We start from the raw sequence: 15545 nt of genomic DNA, 5'->3' as shown, positions 1-15545 counted from the left end.
CAGTTTTTGTTGAAGAGGCTGCTATTTCTCCATCCTATAATTTTAGCTCCTTTGTCAAAGACAAGTTGGTTATAGTTGTGTGGCTTCATATCTGGGTCCTCTGTTCTCTTCCACTGGTCTTCATGTCTGTTTTTGTGCCAGTACCATGCTGTTTTTATTACTACTACTTTGTTAAATAGTTTGAAATCAGGTATTGTGATACCTCCTGCATTGTTCCAGTACTATGTTCAATAGGAGTGGAGATAGTGGGCTTCCTTGTCTGGTTCCTGATTTTAGAGGGAATGGTTTCAGTTTTTCTCCGTTAAGTATAATGCTGGCTGTAGGTTTGTCATATATAGCTTTTATAATGTTGAGGTACTTTCCTTCTATTCCTAGTTTTCTTAGAGCTTTTATCATGAAATGGTGTTGGATCTTATCAAAGGCTTTTTCTGCATCTGTTGAGATGATCAAGTGGTTTTTGTCTTTGCTTCTGTTTATGTGGTTTATTACGTTTATTGATTTTCGTATGTTGAACCACCCCTGCATTCCTGGGATGAAGACTACTTGGTCGTGGTGAATAATCTTTCTGATGTGTTGTTGAATTCGGCTTGCCATTATTTTGTTGAGGATTTTTGCGTCAATGTTCATTAAGGAGATTGGCCTATAGTTCTCCTTTTTGGAGGTGTCTTTGCCTGGTTTTGGGATAAGTGTAATACTGGCTTCATAAGATGTGTTAGGCAGTTTTCCTTCCCTTTCTATTTCATGGAACAGTTTAAGGAGGGTTGGTATCAGTTCTTCTTTAAAGGTCTGATAGAATTCAGCAGAGAATCCATCAGGTCCTGGACTTTTCTTTTTGGGGAGACTCTTGATTGCTGCTTCAATTTCATTTTGTGTTATAGGTCTATTCAGGTGATTAATTTCCTCTTGGTTCAGTTTTGGATGATCATATGTATCTATAAATCTGTCCATTTCTTTTAGATTTTCGAATTTATTTGAATATAGGTTCTCAAAGTAGTCTCTGATGATTTCCTGGACTTCCATGGTGTTTGTTGTTATCTCCCCTTTTGCATTCCTGATTCTACTAATTTGGGTTTTTTCTCTCCTCATTTTAGTCAGGTTTGCCAGGGGTCTATCGATCTTGTTTATTTTTTCAAAGAGCCAACTTTTTGTTTCATTAATTCTTTGTATGGTTTTTTTGGTTTCTATTTTGTTGATTTCAGCTCTTATTTTTATTATTTCTCTCCTTCTATTTGTTTTGGGATTTGCTTGTTCTTGTTTTTCTAGGAGTTTGAGATGTATCATTAGGTCATTGATTTAGGATCTTTCAGTCTTTTTAATATATGCACTCATGGGTATAAACTTTCCTCTCAGGACTGTCTTAGCTGTGTCCCATAGGTTCCGGTAGGTTGTGTTTTCATTTTCATTGACTTCCAGGAACTTTTTAATTTCCTCTTTTATTTCATCGATGATCCATTCTTCATTAAGTAATGAGTTATTTAGTTTCCAGCTGTTAGCATATTTTTTGTCTTTAGTTTTGTTGTTGAGTTCTACTTTTACTGCATTGTGATCAGATAGTATGCATGGTATTATTTCTATTTTTTTATATTTGCTGAAGCTTGCTTTGTGCCCTAGGATATGATCTATTTTGGAGAAGGTTCCATGGGCTGCTGAGAAGAATGTCTATTGTGTAGAAGTTGGATGAAATGTGTAGACATCAACTAGGTCCATTTGATCTATTGCATGTTTTAGATCTTGGATTTCTTTATTGATTTTTTGTTTGGATGACCTATCTATTGATGATAATGGGGTGTTAAAGTCTCCCACAACCACTGTGTTGGCGTTTATTTATGCTTTTAGGTCTTTCAGGGTATGTTTGATGAAATTGGGTGCGTTGACATTGGGTGCATACAGGTTGATAATTATTATTTCCTTTTGGTCTATTTCCCCTTTCATTAGTATGGAATGTCCTTCTTTATCTCGTTTGATCAATGTAGGGTTGAATTCTACTTTGTCAGAGATAAGTATTGCTACTCCCGCCTGTTTTCGGAGGCTATTGGCTTGGTAAATCTTCTTCCAGCCTTTCATCCTTAGCCTGTGCTTATTTCTGCCGGTGAGATGGGTCTCCTGTAAGCAACAAATTGTTGGATCTTCCTTTTTAATCCATTTCATCAAGTGGTGCCTTTTGATGGGTGAATTAAGTCCATTAACATTAAGCGTTAGTCCTGATAGGTATGTGGTGATTCCTGTCATTTAGTTGTCTTAGTTGTTTGAAGGTTTGATTGTGTGTACCTAAGTTGAGGTTACTCTCTACTGTCTTGCTTTTTCTTTTCCTGTGGTTTGGTACTGCCTGCCCTTTCATGGTTAAGTTGGGTATCACTTTCTGTGTGCAGAATCCCTTGAAGAATCTTTTGTAGTGGTGGCTTTGTGGTCAGATATTGTTTTAGTTTCTGCTTATCATGGAAGACTTTTATTGCCCCATCTATTTTGAATGATAGTTTTTCTGGGTAGAGTATCCTGGGGTTGAAGTTATTTTCATTCAGTGCCCAGAAGATCTCACCCCACGCTCTTCTTGCTTTTAATGTTTCTGTGGAGAAGTCTGTTGTGATTTTGATGGGTTTACCTTTGTATGTTACTTGTTTTTTCTCTCTTACAGACTTCAATATTCTTTCCTTAGTTTCTTAGTTTTTTTTTTTTTTTGACTCTTTGTAAGAATCAGTTGGCTGTAGATGTGTGGGTTTATTTCTGGGTCTTCTATTCTATTCCATATGTCTATGTGTCTGTTTTTATGCCAATGCCATGATATTGTTTTTGCTACTATGGGCCTGTAGCATATTTTAAAAATCAGGTATTCTGGCTTCAAAAAACAGTATTGCTCTTTTTGCATGGGATTGCTTTGTTTATTCAGGATCTTTTGTGCTTCCATATGAATTACAGAATTTTTGTTATTGTTCTTGTTCTTCTGTGAAGAATGCCATTGATATTTTGATGGGATTGAAATGAATGTGTAGATTACTGTTGATATTATGGCCAGTTTAACATTAATTCAACCGATCTGTGAACATGGGAAGTCTTTCTAAATTCTAGTGTCTTCTTCAGTTTCTTTTTTAGTGCTTTGTATTTCTCATTGTAGAGGTCTTTTACCTTTATCGTTAGGTTTATTTCTAGGTATTTTATTTAATTTCTGTAAAGGTTTTTGTGAATGGGGTCACTTTCCTGTTTTCATTATTGGTACTTAGAACATCTGTGATTTTTGTATGTTGATTTTTGTGTCCTGCTACTTTGCTGAATTTACCATTTTTAAGACTTTTCCTGTAGTCTTCAGACTTTCTAAGTACAGCATCATATCATCTGTACTCAGGAATATCTTAACCTATTTCTCTCCTATTTGTATCTTTTATTTCTTTCTCTTGGTAAATTCCTCTGGCTAAAATTTCAAGTACTGTATTAATAAGAGTGGTAATATTGAATACCTTTGTCATGTTCCTGATCTTAGAGGCAATGCTTTTTTAGGTTTTCCTCATTCAGTATGAGGTTAACTATGGATTTGTCATGCTTTTATTATGTTAATGTGTGATCCATGTTTTATTTTAATTTCTTCTTCCATTGCTAGGGATTGGACCCAGGGCTTTGCATATGCTATGCAAGTACTGTACCACTGAGCTACATCCCCAGACGTTGATCATGTGATTTTTATTCTTGATTGTATTTATGGGGCTGTATGTATTACATTTATTGATTTGCCTTTATTGAACCATACTTGCATCCCTGGAATGAAATCAGTTTACTCATGGTGCATGATCTTTTCATTGTGCCATTCAATTTGATTTGCAGGCATTCTTTTATTTACTTGTTTAAAAATTTTTTTTTCCACTTTAAGAATGCTTTATTTTCTGGCATAAGCAAGTTGCCTGAGTACATACAGCAAGGGTTAGAGACTGGTAAGTATAGTGGAGTGAAAATGAAAACATTTTCATTTCACAAGTACTAACTTCAGGAATAAAATAAAGGAGGCAAGAGACAGTGAAAAGGGGTAAAAGAAGATAAAACAGTTATCTTGACTATTGGGAAATTTCATCTTGTAGTGTATTGAATGGAAGCTGTATTATTGCTGTATAACACTTAAACGGTCACAAGTTGTAGTAGAAAATAAAATATAAATAAATACTTTGGATTATGTTTTTCCAAAAAGTTTAGGGAAGAATTGAGGTAGGCGTCTGTATTGTATTACTGCCCAGAGCTTTAACTGTGCACATAACTGATAGAGAAACAGAGCTAAATTGTAGCTTCACTATAGGCTATTTGTAGGTAGGAAGTTGCTCTAAGCTTCTGTGTAATTTTGTAGATCCCTCTGTGTCTCCTCTGCTATGGACCTGCATCACTGTTTCTTCATAAGTATTTTAATAGCATGTATTTTATATCTGTGTTCATCAAGGATATTGGTGTATAGTAGCTTTCTTTTTGTGTTCTCATCTGGTTTCTCTGGGCAATACTGTCTTCTTTACCTTCTGATGTTCAAACTCAGGGCCTTTCACTCGCTAGGTAGGTGCTCGACCTCTCGAGCCATGCCACCAGCTCCAATATTGGCTTCTTACAATGAGTTTGGAAGGGTTCCTTCCCTTTCTATTTTGTGGAACAGTTTGAAGAACATACATTCTGATTCTTGAATCCATAAGGTTCTAATCTTTTCTTTGATGGGAGACTTTTAGTTACTGCTTTAATCTTGCTTCTTATTGATCTATTTAGTTTTTTTTTTAAAATATATTCTCTGGGTTCAATTTTGGTAGGTCATTTATATCCAAAGATTTGTCCATTTCTTCTAGAGTTTTTAATTTATTGGCATGTAGTTTTTAAAAATATTCCCTAATGATCCTGTGAATTTTAGTGGCATCTCTTGTAATGTCACCTTTTTCTTTTCTTCTTCTTTCTCCTCTTTTCTTTCTTGTTTTCCTTCTGTTTGTGGAGACGAGTCTCACTGTGTAGTCTAGGCTGTTCTGGAACTCACTGTATAGTCCAGGCTGGCCCTGAATCCAGGATCCTATTGCCTTTGCCTCCTGAGAGCTGGGGTTATGGACGTGTGTCACGATGCCTGGCTGTAATATCGCCCTTTTTTTATCTCTATTTGGTTGGGTCATTTTTCTTTTTGTTTTGGTCAGTTAAGAGTTTTACCAGTTTTATTTATCTTTTTCAATTTTCATCTTTTGTTACTCTTTTCAAAGAATCAGCTTTGTTTCATTAATTCTTTCTATTGTGCTTTGAGTCTCAATTTTATTTATTTCTACCCTGATCTTTATTATTTCTTTCCTTCTGTCAATTTTGAGTTTAGTTCGTTTCCTTTTTCTTTTTTTTGGGTGAGAGTATGGTTTGAACTCAGGGCTTTGCACTTGCAAAGTAGGCACTCTGATGCTTGAGCCACACCTCCAGTCTGTTTTGCTCTAGTTATTTTGGGCATAGAGTCTTGTGAACTATTTGTCCTGGCTGGCCTCAAGCCATTATCTTCCCAATCTCAGCCTCCCTAGTAGCTAGGATTACAGCAATGAGCCACTGGAGCCTGGGGATTTTTTTTTTCTTGGTTTTCTAAGACGGAGATGTATCTTTAGGTTACTTGTTTGAGATCTCTCAGAAATCTCTGTAGAGCTCTGTAGAGCTATAATGTAGGCACTTAAAGCTGTAAAGTTTCCTCTTCATACTGCTTTTGCTGTATCCCACAGGTTTTGGTAATTTTTGTTTTTCCATTTCCATTAATTCTGAAATTTTAAAAATATCCCTCTGATTTCTTCAATGAGCCACTCACCATTCATTCAGACATGTATTATTCAATTTCTGTAGTTTCTCTTGCATTCAATCATGATCTGATAATATGCAAGAATTTGAGTTTTTATGAATGTGCTTGTACTTGATTTATGACCTAACATGATCTATTAAGGAAAAAGTTGCATTTGCTGATATAATAAATGTGTTTTCTGTATCTGTTGGATGAACTGTTCTATAGATGTCTGTTAAATCCATTTGATTTAGAGTGTAATTTAGTTCTTTTTTTTTGTCTAGATGATGTATTTATTGTGAGGGTGGTGTGTTGAAGTCATGCATGCACTATTATTGTATTGGTTCCTATCTCTCCCTTTATGTCTAGTAGTATTCGTTTCATATAATTGGGTGCTCTGACATTCACTGTCATTATTTTTAATTGTTGAGATTTTATTATGTGGCAACTTAGAGAAGAAATTTGTTGTGGCTGATTTTCTATCTGATAAAGATGCCATTCAAATATGTGGTATACTTTTGTTTGAAACTTGTTTGATAATATTATTTTATTTTATTATTAGGGACAATAAAGGGATCGAACCAAGGACCTTGTGTATGCTAGGCAAGCTCTCTACCACTGTGCCTTAGCCTTACCCTAGCCCCTTGATACATTATTTTATTTATTTATCTTATTTTTCATTTTTATTAGCATATATTCATTGCACAGGGGAGATTCATCGTGCCAATTCCAAATAGCCTTACATTGTACATTGGCTAGATTGGCCCCACCATCTCCCCACTGCCCAGAACCCTGAGTTTTGGGTTTCATTGGCACTTTCACAATAATAGCTCACTTAAAACAATTGCAGGATGTTTCATTGTTTTACTTTGTTTATGTATATGAAGCCCATCAACCATATTTCCTCATTTTTATCTCTATTCACCTTCACCCCTCCCACAAGTACCTCCTCACACACTGTACCTATTTTACAGTCCCGTCTTTTATTATTAATTCCAAAGTCAGTGTTCAAAGCAGTTTCTTGGGCTGATGGAGTGTCTCAGGTGGTAGAGTGCCTGCCTAGTAAGCATGAGTTCAAACCCCAGTATAGCCAAAAAAAAAAAAAAAAAAACCGAGGAAACCAAAGAGGTTTCTCAATGTATCCCAGCTGTGAGTATGCTTTACTTTGATCAGTTCAACCCTTTCTGTTTCTTTCCCTTACCCTTTTCTCCCACTCCCCATTATTCAACAGCTTTCAGTACATATTGTTATGTTCTCTGCCTGCACAGATATAATGCATTTTGATATTGTTGATTATCATTCTCTTTTATTTTTCCTCCTCCCCCTTGTACCTTATAGTAGTTCCACTATTATGAGTATGTTCTACATATAAATGTGTATGTGGTTATGTTTATTTTCATGTATATATTTATCTTTTGGGTCTGTCTTCCACAAATAAGTAAAAACACATGGCTTTTGTCTTTCTGAATCTTGCTTATTTCACTTAACATTATGTCCTTCAAATTCATCCATTTACCTTCAAACCATATAGTTTCTTTCTTCCTTATGGCTGAATAAAACTTCAGTGTATGTATATTTATTTTCTTAATCCATTCACCAGTTGTAGGGTAGCATCTGGGTTGTTTCCATAGCTTGGCTATTGTGAACAATGCTGCAATAAACATCGGTGTGCAAGTGTCTCTGTTGTATCCTGACTTAACATTGCTTTGGGTATATGTCCTGGAGTGGTTTGTTAAATTATTTTAAAAGCTAAAACAGTTTACATTCCTCGATCAGAAAGTATGGTTATACAAATATGGATACTTTATATATATTTTTGAGTTGTATACATATAACTGAATAATTCACAGAAAGTTATATAAAAATAATGTAGAGAAATAACTTTTGTATGTTTTGTATGTGTGTTGCCGGGGATCGAACCCAGGACCTTGTGCATTCTGGTCATGCTAGATAATTGCTCTTACTTGAGCTGTTGTTTTTGAGACAGAGTCTTCATGGTACCTTTTCTGGGTGGCTTTGAACTCATGACCTTCCTGCCTTTGCCTCCGAGTAGTTGGGATAAATAGTTGGAATTATAGGATTGCTTTATCAGTCCCTCCTAGATGTAACATTTTTGTTTCTTCTTTTTAACACTTTTTAAAAAATTAGTGTGTGTTGATTATTATAATAGAATGAGTTTGTTCATTATGACATTTTCATACATGTATATGATGTACTTTGTTCATATTACCTCCTTTTCCCTCACCCCAACCCCTTCTTCTTTTTTTTTTTTTTTTTCCGCAGTACTGGGCTTTCTACTCAGGGCCTCATGCTTGTAGGCGTGTGCTCTACTATGTGAGCCACTCTGCCAGATCTTTTTTTTGTGTCGGATATTTTCCAGATAGGGTTTCTCAAATTATTTGCCCCAGTTAGCTTGAAACTGTGATCCTCCTAATCTCTGCCTCCTAAATAGCTACAGGATTACAAGTGTGAGTCACTGGTGCCAAACTATCTCCCATTCTTATATATTATTGATACTTTCATTATTTCTTTATTGTAGAAGTGTTACGTTGTGTTTTAACTGCCATTGGTTAAAACACTTAATTGTAACATTAGAAATTGAAGCTTTTTATATTAGGAAGGGACATTTTAGATTGAAAGTTTATAGAGAAGGAAAGCACTGTATTGTATACTTTATATTGAATTCAATAAGTTGTGTGCTTAAGTATGAATGTGCCTTGACCTATCATTTTTATTGCAGTGACCATCAATTTATTAGTTTTGAGTTTTGGTTTTTATTGGCACTTTCACAGTAATAGTTCTGCCTTTAATTTTATTAAACATTTTTTTTGTGAGTTTTATATGTATTTATTTTTTGTGCAGTGTGAGTTTGCCAGTAGCTTCAGTTGTTCAAGATGCCATGTGTTTATCTAATTATGGAAGAGGTGATTCTGAAAAGCCTCCTGATAATTTGGATCTTATATCTAGGAAGAGACTTCACTGCAGGCTTGATGAAAGTGACCATGTTCCTCCTGCCAAAAAATGTTTACTCCCTCCAAGTGCTGATTGTCAAGAATATACCTCTGAGGTAAGATAGCATCATTAAGAAAGTGAATAGCCATATTGCAAAACATTTTTCTGTATTTTTTTCTTTCATTCTTTAAACCTTTATATGCGTGTACAAAATGAGTTTCATTGTGACATTTTCATGCTTGTATATGATGTTGGTACGTTTCTGATACTTCCTATCAAATAATCTAGATAAGGCCAGTTTGGGATTATCACTTTTAACTAGTTCAGGAAGCCTCCTGTTAGCTCTGTGCCAGTGACTGAAAATAGGCCCCAAGCATGCTGTTGATCTAGATTTGGATGTACTGCCTGACTGCTATGGAACTGTAGACAAGATATCTCACCTCTCTGGTGAGTTTTCTAATGTGTAAAATACTAGTAATATTATTGTTATAATGTGTAAAGCTTTCTTTGCTTTTAGCAATAAAACCAGCTCCTCTAAGGTTTGGCTTATTTCTGTTTCTGATCTCATTTTGTGTGTCATTTTCTAGCTGTTTTGACTATCTTTCAATTCCTTGAATGTGTGTAATACTTCACATTCCAAGTCATTTCATTTGCTTTCCCTCTGGGTGAAACACTACAAACTTATTTAGCTCAGTCATCACTGCCTCAGGGAAGTCTGCCCAGGTCATGTAGATTACATCACTGTGCACTACCATAGTTTCCCTAGCACCCTCTTGTTACTGTTTTGTTTATGATGCTGCTCATAATTTGTAACTGCACTACGGAAAGCCAACTTAAAATCTGTTTCTCAAAGGAAAGTTGAAAACCAATAATTCTTAGATAATAACAGAAAATGATTACCTTCCCATCCCTTCCCTCCCCTCCCCTTTTTCTTTCCTTTCCTTTTCCCCCCATCCATGTGGATTAAAGTGGTAGAGTGTTTTCCTATGAAGCACAAGGCCCTGAGCTCATACACCAGGACTGCCAAAAAAGAAAAAAGGGGGAAAAAAAGGGTCATTTGCCTTGTGTGGCTAATGCCTGTAATCAAAGGTACTTGAGAGGTTGATATAGGAGGATAGAAATTGAAGTCTGTCCTGAGCAAAAATGCAAGACTCTATCTGAAAAAGAACTGAAGCAAGAAAGACTGAAGACAAAAGGCCCTGAGTTCAATTTTGTATACAGATGGATAGCTAGATTAGATATTTAGTCGGTCTGACACTCAGGGTACAGAGGCAGAAAGACCCTTGGAGTCCTACCTGTGCAATATAGTGACAGCTTATCTCAAAAAAAGAAAGGAAGAAAAACAATGTATTTAGACCATTTTACTAACTTTTTCAAATAGTACCACCTTTTTAAATACTACTACAAATAGAAACAATTTTCCTCCTGATTAGATTTCATACTGATGAGTCATCTTTGCATTCTTGAAACAAAGTACTTGATCAAGATGTATTAGTCCATTGATTTGCTGTTTGTAACTTCACTTGAGGGACTAGAGATCTCCTCAGTGTTCAGATGCCTGCTTAGCACATACAAGCCCCCAAGTTTGATCTTTAGCACCCTATACATAAAAATTGTATTTCATTTGATGTATTTTTACTGATGTTAAGTTGGTGGCTCTCCCACTGGGCTCTGGAGCAGTTTAAATAACAGTAGCAATATCGTTTCCATAAATGTTTGGTAGAATTCTTATGTGTCTGAGCTTTCTGAGAGATATATGCTTTCTTTACAAAGTGATAGGAGGGGAGAGGGGAAGAATAATTTTCATTTTACTTAATAAATGGACTTCTTAATTTTCTGTGCATTTTTTTTAAACAGATGTGTTCAAAGGAATTAAATGTTTTTGAGGAAACAGGTGAGTGAAGTAATTTTAACATGATTGCATTTTGCTAAGTACCCCTAATTATTTTTGACATATCTTGACTTTTCTCTAAGAATGTACTTTTATTACTACTCCCCCAAGACCTTGGGTATGACACATTTATAGCCAAAATAAGCTCCTTTCATCTTGCAATCAATGGAAAAACATGGCTACAAAGATGTTCTGTAAAAGCTTAGTCACTGCCTTTTAGGAATTAAAAGCTGAATATAACGGTAGTTGTCTTTATAGAACCCTAACCTGTAATTTGTTTAGTACCGGAGATCTTTACTAGCTTCAGCTGTCTGTGGGAATTCAAAAGCTCTTGCACTCTCCTTCCTTCCTTCCTTCCTTCCTCCCTCCCTCCCTCCCACTCATGTTTGAACTTAGGGCCTTGTTCTTACTAGACATGTGTCCTACCACTTGAACTATGCCCCTAGTCCTGGAGTCTCCTATATTTTATTGGAATTTAAAGTCGCTCTTGGATCTTAAAAATGCAGACTCTAATGCTCTCGTAACTAAGGCACATTTATTCATTATTTCATAAATCTCTTTCATTTATTTTATATTATTCCCTTTTTCTTTTCAAACTTACTGTGTCTTAGGCTTATCCAACATCTGTAGCCATTGCTTAACCATGGCAGTGGCTGTTGAGAATGAAATAGAAGTTACTGATGGTGGCATCTCAGAGTTACAGAATGGAAGGGTTTGATGGTTTGGGGTATTTTGTTTGTTTGCTCATTCTTTGGATGTAACCCAAGGCCTTGTGCATGCTAGACAACCACTGTACCACTGAGCTGTGCTCTCAATCCCCCATGTCTACTTCTTTGTATACTTAAAGTGATAGTCATAGTGATAGACTTAATTTCAGTTGCTCTAATTTTAACTGTGAAACTGTAATGTGGTTACAGTTCCTAGTCCTAATGAATGTGGTAAAATTTCTGCCACCCATTTCCTCCTCTCCAATAAAAGCATTGAACAAGTCACAACATACTGAAGTGTTAATGACATAGCCCATCTTTAATCAATTTATTTATTTATTTTTTGGTGGCAAGAAACTTTTCATTATAAAATTTTTTATTAGGATATATTCATTATACAGGGGGGATTCATAGTGACAATTCCAGTTAGGCTTATATTGTACATTGGTTAGATCACCCCATTGCCTCTTCCCCTCAACCCCTGCCCTGTCCAGCAATCAATTTATTTTTTAAGCAGATATACATAACTTCATCCTACCTTCATGGAACTGGAATATAAGCACTAGGGATAAGACCTTAGGAAAAGCTATTTAATAAGATTTAATATTTAATAAGAAATTTCTTACTATTTTGCCCTTAATAATTAATTGCTACTTAGGCCTTTGTCTAGTATTTAGTTAAGGAAAGAGAACTCTTTAGTTAAACTTGAGTGTTTAAATGTCTGTAGGTTTTTTTTTTCCATAAGACCTTAGATACCCAAGAGTTAATGCCTGTATTTTGGGTTGGTTAACTTCTGCATTTTTAGAAGTCATAGATTTTTAGAAAATGATCACTTTTCATTTTGCTAGTTCAGGAAATATTTTTGGGAAACATAGAAATGTAACCATTTCATATAGTGATATATTTTACAGAAGCTCTTTCTATAGCTTTTAATCCTTTGTTCTTAATAGTCTAAGTAGTTTCACTAGTTATGGTTTAGTTTCCTTTTAGAAGGCTAGGTTCATTATAGAATAGAATGGGTTTTTTTTCCTTCAAATATTGCAATTAAATTGAATATTAATTTCAGTATATGCTTACCATTTGCTGTCTTTTTTTGAAGAGGAGTCTTTTAAGGAACAGGACATTTTTCCCACTTCAGGAAGCACACGTGCAACTCCAGCACCTCAGAAAGAGCAACTGGAATCAGCTTTGCAGAATGTAGGATCTAGATCTCCTGATAAAATAAGAGATCCATCTATAGAAAAGAACATGCCTCAGTTGCCTCAGGATGAGATGGCTGTGTCTGACAAAGAAGAAAGAACTGAAGCTTTTTCTAAATCTGAACAAGTGGATAGTAGAACATCATCTTCAAAAACCCCACTATCCAGGTAACATGAGAAACTCTTTAGTGGGTGGTCCTCCTTCTCCTCCCCAGTCCCCTCTTCCTGAATAAGTGCAACCTATATGGAACAGACATAAGAGTTAGTTCAGTACTGAGGTTGGTGTTTTATAAACATACCCTTCTTTAGTAATGTAAAGGAAAGACGGTTAAGCAAAGGAAATACAGTAATGTTCCAGATAAATACACATTCCATGTGATGAAAGGTTAGCTTTAAGTGCTGAAACTCTGACTTTTATATAGAAAATCCTTAGAATATATTAGACATTTTCTTTTCTCCTTGTCCACTGTTAACTATTCTGATCATTACACATTTTGCCATGCGGAGCTATATACATGCTGATAAAATGAGATACAGAACTTATGTCAGAGGTAGCTCTGGAATTTGTTTTATTGAACTCCCAAATAATGTGTCATCTTCTTGTCTTGAAGTGTAATAAGGAGGTAAACCATGCCTTTATTTCTGTAAGTGAAATTTAGTTTCAAAGCCAACTTTCCCCACATTCTTTGTCTCATGCTCTAGAAGTGTGGGTTATCAATAACTACTAGCTTGTCAACAGCATTCAAACTGTAACATGGTGAGTTGGGGGAGGAGGGTGGCGAGACATGCCCTAGCCTCCACAAAGAGGAGAGAATATGTATCTTAAAAGGGCTTATTTAATCTGTTGTTTTGGTAATCTAAATTACATAAAGTTTAAAAGCAGTGTTCTAGACTAGAGGACAGTGAACTTTTTTTGTTAAAGGTCATAGAGAATATGTTCAGACTTTGTGGGCCATGTGGTTTTTGTTGCAGTTACTCAACTCTATGGCTATAGCACAAAAGCAGCCATAAACAAATGCATGTCTTTGTTCAAGTAATCTTATTTACACAGTCAGGTGTGGTGGGCTGCGTTTGGCTTGTGGACCATCATTTGCTGAACCCTACTCCAGATATTTGCTACTTGAAGTGTGGATCTGGGACCATCAGCATGGACATCATTTCAGAACTTGTTAGAAATGTAGGACTCAGGCCACATTGAGTACCCACACATGAATTTTAAGTAACAGAACCTGATGATTTATGTGCACTTTTAAGCTTGGAAGCACTGCTCTAAGAGTAAGTTTTGACCCTATCACAAATATGTCATGGTACAGTGGCATCAATACTTAATAGAAGGTGCCATTTTAGCATTAATGAAGGTGGAATTAAGAATGTGTCTTGTTAGGGCTGTGTGGAGAGCGAATTATGAAAAGCCTGTGAGACTGGACATGAGCCAGGTGAGATGTGGCTTACTTGCTTTTACCTGTAGGCCGAGATGGGCACAGCCCCGGCCACAAAACAGAAAAAGCAGAACAACACAGTGTCACTGCCTTCCCCCAGAGCCTCTGCTCCACCCTGTTTGTCCCACTGAAGGTGGGCTTGAGACTCTTTGGTGTGGGAAGCTTTTGGAAGGGAAAAGAATGACTAAAGAGGAGTTGGTACAAAGTCTGCACCAAGAACTTTAACATAGACCTTAGAAAGCTAAGCCAAAGAAAGAACTTCAAGATAGGCTTTAGAAACTAAAGAAAAGCCAAAGAGAACATGGGACAATGCAAGATAGAGGACCGAGACTTTCCAAGTCTGAGCATGAGGCTTTAAGAAAGCTAAAGAGAGAATGCTAAAGAAAAGCTGCAAGTCTGGGGGCAAAAGACTTTGAGAGATTAGGCTATAGATAAGCTAAGAAAAAACATGGGACAGAGTGAGTCTCAGGAAAGAGGTTTTAAGCAAGGTTTCAAAGATTTTAGAAGCAAGGTTTTAAAGAATTGCAGGAGTAAGGCCTTAAAGAATAAAGATAGAGAAAAGAAGCAGTCAGGGTTGGGTGTCTCCACCTGAGCACCCAACCACACCTGACCCCACTTTCTGTCTGTCTGTGTATCCTGTGTCTTTTCTGAATCTCCAGTTGCCCCCAGTTATGCCCAGTTAGGTTCAGTAATAACCAGGAGCAAGAGAGAACGCTTGCTGTAACAAGGGAGGGAGTGAGAAAACAGCGCCCCCTCCAGGGATGGATGGTAATGCATGTTTAATATCCCAACACTGGGGATGCTGAGGTAGAAGGAATAAGAGTTGAAGGCCAGCCTGGGTTGCACTGTGAGACTAGTCTGAAAACAGCAAAACAACTAAACATAACAAGGAAAACAAACAGAATGTGTCTTCCTAGATATCCTTGAATATCTTTCACATTTGCATTTTTAGACCTGGCAGAAGACCTCTGGGATTTTTATCTTTAATATGTTCAAAGAATAATTTGGAGTCTGATGAAACTACTCAAGTCCATAGTAAGAAGCGTCTAAAACCTGTTATACCTGTATCAAGACGAAATTTGAAAAGATCTAATCCACTTAATGAAAGCCAGAAAAAAAATCAAGAGTTCTCTGATCGGCCTCCATCTCCAAGTGTTTCTAATACTGAATCTCAGAATACTGCCGGTTCAGCAACTCAGGTAATAAGATAACCACTGTATTTTATTGTTTGTATAAAATGAGTTGGACACATACATAGCTAAAGAAACATGATTATTTTCATCTGGATGTCAGAAATTACTTCAGAGCAACTTCTATCTATTTCCTTCCCATTAAACCCTCTACCCTGGAAGAAGATAAGGGGCTAGGTTAGGAAGTTGCAGTTAGCTTATTTTAGAGTCATTGAACTAGCCATAAATGATTACCTAACTGCCAGTTCTTTAGTCCAAAGACTCTTCTGACTTGTGAAAGAAAAATAAAGTAGTTTGCATTTTATTTGCCTTTCAAGAAATGTACTAACACCTATAAGAATTCAGGAAACCATAAAATAGAATTTGTTTCTCTTCTGTGTATCCTGAACCATCTAATGACAAGTTCTAGGATGGAAAAACTTTGTGG

The 15545-nt window shown here is 36.2% G+C and overlaps 1 protein-coding gene across 6 annotated transcripts in view; it reads left to right on the top strand.

Moving 5' to 3' along the window:
• The window catches only part of Bdp1 (BDP1 general transcription factor IIIB subunit), a 102603-nt gene that overhangs the window by 80252 nt on the left and 6806 nt on the right, over positions 1-15545 (top strand). For 4 of the 6 annotated variants that reach the window (XM_074077328.1, XM_020181011.2, XM_074077329.1 and 1 more), the window contains 4 exons: positions 8603-8807; positions 10550-10586; positions 12390-12657; positions 14881-15127. In XM_074077328.1, the coding sequence (XP_073933429.1) occupies positions 8603-8807; positions 10550-10586; positions 12390-12657; positions 14881-15127 (757 nt within the window). The remainder of the gene's footprint in view (positions 1-8602; positions 8808-10549; positions 10587-12389; positions 12658-14880; positions 15128-15545) is intronic. The other 2 variants (XM_020181014.2, XM_020181013.2) reach the window with 2 other exon arrangements.

Source organism: Castor canadensis, chromosome 6 (genome assembly GCF_047511655.1).
Source record: "Castor canadensis chromosome 6, mCasCan1.hap1v2, whole genome shotgun sequence".
Classification (NCBI taxonomy): Eukaryota; Metazoa; Chordata; class Mammalia; order Rodentia; family Castoridae; genus Castor; species Castor canadensis.
This window is presented reverse-complemented; position numbering and strand designations above follow the sequence as displayed.